The sequence below is a fragment of the Camellia sinensis genome, chromosome 7, assembly GCF_055761805.1.
Source record: "Camellia sinensis isolate YWXY chromosome 7, ASM5576180v1, whole genome shotgun sequence".
Lineage (NCBI taxonomy): Eukaryota > Viridiplantae > Streptophyta > Magnoliopsida > Ericales > Theaceae > Camellia > Camellia sinensis.
The window spans coordinates 86,263,777-86,273,752 of NC_138967.1; the positions used below are offsets into that span (position 1 = coordinate 86,263,777).

The 9,976-nt window shown below is 31.9% G+C and overlaps 1 protein-coding gene and 1 long non-coding RNA gene across 2 annotated transcripts; one reads left to right on the forward strand and one right to left on the reverse strand.

Annotated features, from left to right (window-relative positions):
* Positions 1–2,788: 2,788 nt before the first annotated feature.
* LOC114322100 (uncharacterized) lies at positions 2,789–6,809 on the forward strand. Its single transcript, XR_014335588.1, has 3 exons — positions 2,789–3,096; positions 5,901–5,980; positions 6,515–6,809. It is a non-coding gene; the product is annotated as an uncharacterized LOC114322100 (long non-coding RNA).
* Positions 6,810–7,052: 243 nt separating this feature from the next.
* LOC114299501 (septum-promoting GTP-binding protein 1-like) lies at positions 7,053–9,398 on the reverse strand. Its single transcript, XM_082878388.1, has 5 exons — positions 9,181–9,398; positions 8,865–8,961; positions 8,697–8,736; positions 8,261–8,344; positions 7,053–7,490 (listed from the first exon to the last, which is right to left on the reverse strand). Exons 1-5 carry the CDS (start codon positions 9,239–9,241, stop codon positions 7,326–7,328), a joined length of 447 nt encoding a protein of 148 aa, XP_082734514.1. The 5' UTR covers positions 9,242–9,398; the 3' UTR covers positions 7,053–7,325.
* Between the last annotated feature and the right edge of the window lie 578 nt (positions 9,399–9,976).

Below are 9,976 nucleotides of genomic sequence, written 5' to 3' on the forward strand. Positions count from 1 at the left end.
CCAGAGAAGAAGATGTGTAGATCTACTCAAATTTAATATAGATCTACATCAAATCCAGCTAGATCTAAACTAAAAGTAGTTATCAAAATACAATCATCTGTCTATCTCTTTCGATCTCTCAGTTTTTCTACTTTTTCTCTACTATACACTTTTTTTTTCCTGTTTTAATGGAGAAAAATTTTAAATTCTAAACAAATTGTTTTCAAGTTTTAGTTACATGCATTGAAAATAGTAAAATTTTCCAGTTTCAATTTTTTTGGTGCTAAAATGAATCATGCTTTAAAATTGTAAAATTTTACAATTTCATAACATGTTTTTACTGTAAAATTTTGTAGTTTCATAACATACTTTTCAGTTTGATTAATAAGGATAAATGCTTAATAGAATCATGCTTTGAAATTGTAACAATTTTACAGTTTTAAAACTTGCTTTTCAGTTTGATCAATATTGGAGATTATTTGGTTAAACCCTACAAAAATTAAAAAATAACATATGTTTTTTCCCATTGTTGTTGTTTATTGATGTTACGTTTTTTTCCCTTTCAGTTTGTTAATATTTAACACATTTTGCTACGTTTTTTTACTCTATTTTCTCTATTTATGCCGATGAGTTTTCGATGATGTTCTTGATATCCAGCTAACATTCTGGACATTCCCGATGACTTTTAGTGATATTTAGAATACTTCAGTGATACTCTGGCGAATTTCGAGCGATACTTCAGTAACTTCTTGGTGATGTTTAGCATTTCGGCGAGTCTTCAGTGACTGTCTAAAGAAGTTCGGCGGCGGTGTGATGTAGCAGTGTCTTTAAATTTAAAAGAAAAAGAATTTTTTGGTAATAATTAAAATTATGTAACACTAATTGGTGCAAGTATTTTAAATAAATTTTAAAATTTGTATATGGTATTTACCAGCAAGTGCCCCCTCCGTCCCCCCTTTTTCTCTCTCCAAGTTTAGTATCCCAGTGATTTCTCTTTCCCGTACTCAGTCACACCTCTAATCTCAAACCTACAAATTCAAATCAAACAACAAATACTTACAATCAGACCACCACCAAAAAGAAAGAAAAGAAAATTGAAATTCATGGTTTTAGTTCATGACTCTAGACAATGGTGGTAAAAATCAATTTGTCCACTAGTCCTCCATTGGATCTGAGGTCTTTCGCATCCTCAAAGAGGGTGAGGTCACAAGTGTTAACTTTTGTCAATTTCATCCCTAAATAGTGTTGGTCCATGTTTAGATAAGAACATTGTTGGAGTTACTAACAAAAATCACTTAAAAAATTACGGTACATACGCATTACATACATGAAGTATGACTTTTATAGTGTGTAGTTTATTCGGTAATTTTATTGGTAATTTTAAATTTGCAGGCCAAAGCAATTATAAGTATATTTTATTAAAAAGATTATGTACCATACGCACGTTATAACTAAAGAAAAAATGATATAATTTCATAATTTTTGAGTCATAATTAAAATAAAATATAATGAAATATCACATCAGACACTAAAAAAAGAAAAATTAGTCATAATTAGAAAAAAAATAACATAATTAAATGTGCATATAATACACCTTTTAAAAAAGATATGTATAGTAAAATTTCCCTTTTATCAAGTATGGTTATATGGGATGTTAAAAAGAGAAAAAGAAAAAAAGTACAGTTATATGGGCAAATTATTATTAGAGGGAGTTGGGCCAAAAAAAAAAAAAAAATCCAAACATATGGTTCTTCTAGTCCACTTTGATTTTTTATTATTAATTTTTTTTTTTATAAAATGTATCTTTAAAATACATTGTAAAATTGTTTAAAAAAATTATAAATTTTTTTTACTACACTTATTTTTATACATAATTTACCATCTTTTTAAATTAAAAAATAGTAAAAACGCTAAATAAATTATCAAATATTTTACTAAATACTTACATGAGTGTGAAATTTGTGTAAGTATTTAATAAAATATTTGATAATTCAATGCTTAAAAAAGCAATTGGAATTCAAATGAATTATCAAATATTTTATTAAATACTTACACGGATTTCACACTCATGTAAGTATTTAGTAAAATATTTGATATTTCACTTGAATTCCAATTGCTTTTTTAATTTTTTTAACATATACTCAGAGAGTTTATGTTAACAAATTCTTAAAAAGAAGTAGATTCAAATAAGGAAAAATATTAAAAAATAATTATAAATTAATGAGAAATTTTATAAATATTAATAATAAAAATTATAATTTTTTTCATATATATATATATATATATATTCCTGAATTTCACTTGGTCCCTCCAAATAATTGGATCCTAACCTATTGAAAGTACAACCGATGATCAATAGATGGCGGTTCCAAGTTCTAAAGAGGTGTAAATGGTTTGGTTCGATCGGTATTAAGAGTATATTTAGAATGAAATTGATCCTTTTGATTTTTATGAATGAGAAATTGATATAGACCGTATACTACTATTTGGTTTTATTGTTTTTGTAGAAATTTACATAAAATTTTAAAATGTTCTATAGTAGATTATAGAATTTCACATTAAAAATAAATAAAAAAATATGAAAATTACTTTATAAATATTTTTTTTCCTAATTTTTATCACAAAAGTATATTACATTAATTACTTTTCAGATAATATTAAAAAATTATAATATAAAAATATTTAAATATAATATTTGATCAATTCAATTTATATTGATATAAAAAATTTCAAAATAAAAATAAAAATAAAAAATTTCAAAATCGAAACGATTTGTATATTATAAAAACAGACCAAAAATTAAAATTTCGATCTATTACAATTGATTAGCTCAATTTTATCACATTTTCTTACATCCCAGTTCCAACCAAGGGCTGAGATTAGGGCCCTTTTGTAGCTCGCCCATTTCTGTTCCCAACCTAGATACACAAACACAAATTTAGAGAAAGAAAGACGAAGCAAAGATTGAGAAGAGAGAGAAAGATGAGCAGTGGTAGTAGTACTAGTAGTAGCACGAGACCCGTACCTAGAAGAGAGAGCCCATGGAGCACTCCCGAGGGAGATCATCGGCAGCCAAAGGCCCACAGATGCAATGATCGAGTTGAAGATGCCATCCAAGTAAGCTTTCTCTTCCCCATCAAACGCTCAAACCCTTTTTTCGAGTAATTTTTGTATGCAAATAAGATATATGCCATGTACTTTCTATTATTATGATTGAATTTGACAGTCGAATCCATTATATTTATGTTAGGTATATAAATTGGTGAAAGGCAGTGCAACGTTGTGCTTATTGGCATACAAAAATTTCTTCTTTTGTCCATATATGTTTCATATACACTATTTGATTAGAGAACAGGTATGGGCAATGTGGGTTGGTGTTCAATGTTTGAATTGGGGCATCTGAAGAACTAGTTCTGGGTTTTAATGCTCTCATTTGTTTTGTGCTTTGCAATGTGTACTGAGTCCAAGTTTTGTGTTGGTTGTAATTTGAGCCTTTTGTTTTTAGCAAGTCTAGAAATTAAGAGAGTTAGACACAATTGAATTGATTTAAGTGACAGGTAAACTCATTCTGATATATATAAAAAACAAAATAGAAAAGAAAAAGAAAAACAAGCTTTTCCCTATTTTTCAAAAATCAGTCCTGTGCATGTAGATTATACAAAATCAAGTAATTTTTACAGATACTCTCTGATGAGAGATTGATGAATCTCAAATGATTTGTTACCTGATGATGTTATGTTGTGAGTTGTGGGAAATTTTGTCTGACGATATCCTTATTCCAATGTGCTCCTTTTGTTGTTGTTGTTGTTATTGTTGTTGTTGTTGTTGTTGTTGTTGTTATATATGATGGATGAACCATTAATACTAAGATGCATCGAAAGAGTATAAAAGGAAATGCCAATTACCGAAGGCTTGAACTTCCATAAGGGAACAAAGTAACTACTACTAGGCAAGAAAGTAGAAAGAAAGCAGAAGGATCTGTTTAAGCTTATGAGCCTAGAGTAGTTGCCCTTCAAAATTATGCAGATTTATCAAGACCCAAAATGTGATTACTACTCAAAACTTATTGAATTATGCCGCTTTATAATGTTTCTAATTTACTCGAACTTTGTAACCAGAAGAATGCAGTATTAAGGAATGATTTTTCCAATCAACTATGATGTCGCTAGACCTTTAGAAAAGGATCACTGCTTTGAATTAGTAGTGGAAAACTACAAAAATAGGGATGTTGTACTTATGAAAAAGATTGATTTCTTATTTATTTGATAATCCAATGGATTCTTCTTTAACCATATGAAACTTGAAAAAGTAGTGCGATGGAGAAGTTTTTTGTGGCCTGTCATCATGAATAGGTGTTTCTCCAAAGAATTAGTGCGCTAGGGTTTTGGGGTTTGGGAATGAATGATATATCTTTTAGAAACTTCTTTGAGGGTGATGCCTGTAAGTGTGGCAAAAGGGGACTGAATGAAGGTGTCTTTCAAAAACAATCTTATTTGTTGAGGGACCCTTTTCTGGTGGGGTTGTGTTTTCTAAAGCTATATAGGGTAAAGGTTAAAATTTTAGAAATTTTTGTAGAGGTTCACACAAAACATGGGTCAAGGCTTATATGATTAAGTATGGGTCTTCCTAGGTATACTCCTCAGGAGCAAAAGGCATTATAGTGCTTCTGTAGTTGTTTAATTAGGACCATCCCTCATTTGGTTGGATTTTTAGTTTACTTTACTTTTATCTTTCGAATTTATTAACTGTATCTTTTAGCTATTTTAATGTACATCGTCAGAAAATTCTTAAAATCATCAAGTGAAGGACTAAACTCTTTGTGGGCTCAACTACATATTAAACTCTTAAATTTGTCCTTCGCCTTCTTGTCAATTGACTCAACTCCTTAGAAGCATGAAAGTCTCTTTACTCAAATGCTCCACATAAAGGGCTTCATTCCTTAGTTCGATTCTCCTTCTACTTTCTCTACTTTCCACCAACTTTGAAATAACTCAGCCTCTACCCACCAACCTGGAAAACACCCGGTCTGCATGAAACTAACCTAGAGCAATTCCAGACCTCCTTAGACACTTTACAAAGGGAGATGGTCCTCTGAATCCCTCACCTCCTTGCACTTTGAACTTCAATGTAGGGGAACATGTCGTCTTCAAATGCAATTGTAAATTTACAAAATCTTCCTGAGAGCTGCAATCCACACGTACAACCTACCTTGAAAGGGACTTTAAAAGTTCATACCCTTTTCAGTTTCACAAAGATTCTTGTGTAACAGTTTGTAGTATGTCTTAGCTTCATACTGTTGGACTTGCATGCTACCATTGTTAAAATTAGTATTATTTTAGCTGGATGTTGTACAATATTTTGCTAGAGTTAATCGACTTTCCTGATTGAATATGTTGTGCTGATTTTCGCATTTATATTAGCCATTACCTAAACACATACACATACACATACATATACAAGGAACCCCAATGCATAGAAATGGAGGATCAAACTCATCTTTTTATGTTGAGGTCGCATGTCTATTTATCGTGGAAGTCTTCAAATGTTTCATATTGTATTTTTCAAAGTTTTCTTAAAGTTTTCCTATCAAGCACCTATTTTATAATTTTGATTCACATTTCGGCCTTCATTGTTGTTTTCCATTTTTGCTTCCTTTGCAACCATGGAATAAAGTAGAAGTAAGTTCATTTATAGAAAATTCAATATGACCGCTTCACAAGGAGATGAAAATAACCAACAATGCTTAGATGTGCAAGGAGATGGTAGACATCCCAAATGAAACACGATGTTTAAGTGGAAACAGATTACGACTATTTGACCTTTGTTGGCATGTATTATGATGGCCTTGTATTTGAAGGTTCACTATTAAGTTTATGCTCAATTTTAGTACATTTTGAGTTCATTTCAGTCGTGTTGTGTAGGCGTGCTTTGAAGGTAACCCATTTAAGACAATTCCTGGTCCTTTCAAGCTCTTCTAACAATGCATGCGCTCAAAACCTGGGTATGTTTTCTTTCATTTGGACGACTAATCCCAAAAAAGATGATTTTTATTTTTTATTTTTCTTTCATTTGGACGACTAATCCCAAAAAAGATGATTTTTATTTTTTATGTTTCTTTCATTTATGTTTTCTTTGTGCATTATGCCAAAGGTTAGGTGTGTACTCAATCGTTCCCCTCCCAAACACACATTAATGTGTACTAATTGGGCGTTGTTTTTTTTTTCATTCATTTATAATATAGTACATTCTTTTGATATACTCGTGAAGCATCTAAGATTATGTCTTCTTTAAATATTCAGAATTTTCTAATTGGTCACTAAAAGCTTTTCGTTTGCAGTTAATCACATAGAATACCAGATATGTAGATTATAATTTGTTAGAAGTTGCTTCATTGACCAAAATTTCCATCGCACAATAATTTGTAGTCTTTTATATTCTTTGAGATAACTAATTGCTTAATTCTAATTTCAATTGTTCCATTACATTCTGAAGTAATTGTTGCTGCTGATCAATTGATTGAATGTTTCGTGTGTAGCGAAGAACCAACGGAACCATTTGTAATTGGTCCCACCAACAAGAGAAGTGAAGCTTGAGTGATGCTCATCTCCAAATGCCACATATCTACTTTTAGGTTGGACCCTTATGCCCTCATAATTTCAAGTTTTGTTATCGTTGCCTGATACGCTAATATGGCATATATTTCGGCTTTCAAGTTCAAAATAATATGATTTTTCACGTTGTGGTGGAAAAGCTTGTTTTGAGTAAACTAGTCGATTGATGACACTTTTAATTCTTCCTTTGATAAGCAGCACTTGTGACCATTCAAATTCCCTCTAGCTTCCTTACATTTTCTCCCCTAACAAGTCAGTGTGTCTTTTACAATCCCACTTATTTTCAGAAGATGCATCATGTCCTCAACTGAAACACATATAGGGTTGTATATGAGCTGAGTTAAGCTAAGTAGTCGGTTATTCAAGCTTGATTTCAAAACTTAATGAGCTTGCAAAATATGTTCAAGCTTGGCATGTTTACTTTCCAGCCAATTTCAAACAAGTTTTGATTGAGATGATAACGAGTAGAACTCAAGTAGCTTGATTTTTATAATATATAAGCTTATTGAGCTCAGTAATAGGTTGAATGAAAGAGAGTTATTCTTACATGGAGATGTGGGCTCCTGAGCCTCTTATCATCCACTTAATTATATTCAAATGAAACAACTCGGGATATTCACTGGGAACAGACAATTAATGCAAACCTAGTGAACCGGTTGATTTCAATCTTCTTACTTAGGATCCAGAATTTCCTAGTCTACTTACAAACCAAATACGTTTAATCCCAAGCAACATCTAGAAATCGATGATGGGTTCTCCGATTGTGAGGTTTCGTTCAGGAGCCCATGGTAGGTTGAACAGCTTTGCTGTGATGAACTTGAAGATCTTGTTCACATTTATGTTGTAGGTTGCACTTGAAAAGAAAAGTGTTGCATTCAGGGCCCTTGCATATGCTCTTGCCTGTTAACAACAATACACATGTTAAATAGATTCTGATATTGGATTTAGGGTTTAGGTGGGAACAACGAACTGCTGTTCTTCTCAAAATAGATTATTGGAAACATTTGGTATCGCTCTCATTTTTTTGGAAGTTGATTTTGAAAACTTGTGTTTTTTTTGAAAATTATTTTTTGGAAACATATCTATTTTATGAAACACTTATAAATTGTTTCATTAATTTTTGAAAGTTGTTTCTACACAAAAAAGAAAATGAAAATTGTTTTTGAAACTTTTCATTATTTTTGTTTATGAAAATATGAAACTAATTCTTTTTTTAAAACAATATCGAACAGGCCATGTTTGCCACTTTAATCAGTGTGTTCCAAGAGTGAAAAAGATAATTCTTACTGAAGAATTGACTATGTGTCCCTTCAATCCCTTTCTATGACTATACTCAAAAGAAGAATAATCAAATTTGATTTGTATTTTTTCCAGCCAGAAATCATTAAATGGAGATGGCCCAGTAAATCATGCATGCCCTAATGTACCTGTTCTCTCTCCTTTTTTTTTTTTTTCTTTTTCCAATCATTCTACTTTTAATTCTGTTTGTTCTTCTATCATGTGAAAATTAATTATAGCAAATTTCTCAGTTAATTGATCCATGATTCTCACCAGCTTGGTCCACATGATTAGATAAGATTTTAGAGATTGTTAATTTAGTCATATATATATTGTGTCTGAATCGGTTATATGCATATTGTTGCATGATTAGAAGAGATCAAATATATTACCTGACTTGCAATTGTCCACTGAACATCTATCGGTAATTGTACAAAATCGTCAAATTTAGTCCCTATGAGTACTGGAATTGCCGTCTACAACAATTACAAAAACTTTAGTTAATATGAATTAGAGACAGGGTCAGGGGTCCTCAATGTTTAAATTTCTATGTCCTTCTGATCTGATGCATTTTGTTTTAATTATACAATTATGTCTCAAAATTTATGTCTTCAGATTCTTACTACATCATGTAATACTATCTCAATTAATGCACATTCAATTCAACCCAATGATTGTCTTGAAATTCCCACTACATCATCCATCAAGGAACATAATTGAGACAAAAGAACAAAGAGGTCATGAATGAAAAATGATTTCTGAACATAAAGTTTATACAAAAAATATATCTAAAATGATTTTAGAGGTGGTGAAGCAGAGCATGGGTACCTGATTCCATTTCCTTGATTCTTGATACCATCCGACGATACTGCAAACCCAGAGAGAGTTAAATAGTAATCTCATGAGTTTACTTTATTATTCAAACCTAAATAACAACTACAATTTTATAATCATGATTCATAATGTATGAAAACCTTAGGCATTTTGAAACGTTACCTGTTTAAAGTACACCGACTTGTTAGATCAAACATGAATAACATTGCTACCGAGTCTTTACAAGCACTTGGAATGTGATTATGGGATGTTTCATCTCCTTGTACACCATTCAAAATTATAGTTGATCAGTACATATATATACATACATTGCCATTTCAATCAATAAGAAATTTAGCGATGAGACATAATCAATCAACATCAGATGTAAGGCTCGTCAATAGAGATACGATTTTATTGAGATCGCTCACTTCGTATTTTTTACGATTAGTTTTGTATCTGTGGACTTATTATTTAATAAATTATTATGCATGCATACCTGCAACCTCCCAGATTCTATAAGCGATACGTGCCCCTCCAACACAGAGTGTTTTATCCATCTGATTTAGTCCTGAATCTGATATCTCAAATCCTTCGTCTTGCCTCTCTCCCCGAACATACTTTGTCTACAATGAATAACAAAAACAAGAAAAAAAAATTAGAACAAGAACAACATTTAATATGCTATGTTTGGTTGCCACGAAAGCATAAAACAACATTTCCAAGAGAAAAAAAAAAAAACAAAAACAAATGCACTTGCCAGAAAGCTAGTTTTCCCAATTTGGGAATCACCCAAGAGACTGATCTTCAAAGTAACCAAGTCCGAAGAGTCCCTGCTGTGTTCATAGCATCCACAAGGTGTGTCGGGGGTCTCAAACCCTCTCTCAGAAGCCACCAGAGACAAAGACGACATGGTGGCGGTGCGTGGTAGCTGCTTATAAGTACATGACTTCCCTAGTGTGCAAGCCAAGATTTGGTTCCAGAGAGAGCGAAAGCAGCGCTGGAGGCTTGAGGCCCGGTTGAGGATTCGTCGACGGGCGGTGACACGTAACATTTTATTCAGTTATTTATTTTTGTTTTTCCGGCGAAGCTTAAGTAGTGAAAAAAAAGTCATGTGGGATGGCCTCAAAACAGCAGGTGCAGTGCGGCCATGGAAAGGGAAAGCTGGGTTCTTTGTGGTAATCATATTTTATGGGTGTGTTTGGGGGTATTTTTAGAACTCACTATTTATATATTTTTAACCACTATTTGGCTAAGATGGTGGCTGATTTATATGGACGGTTGACCTACTTTTT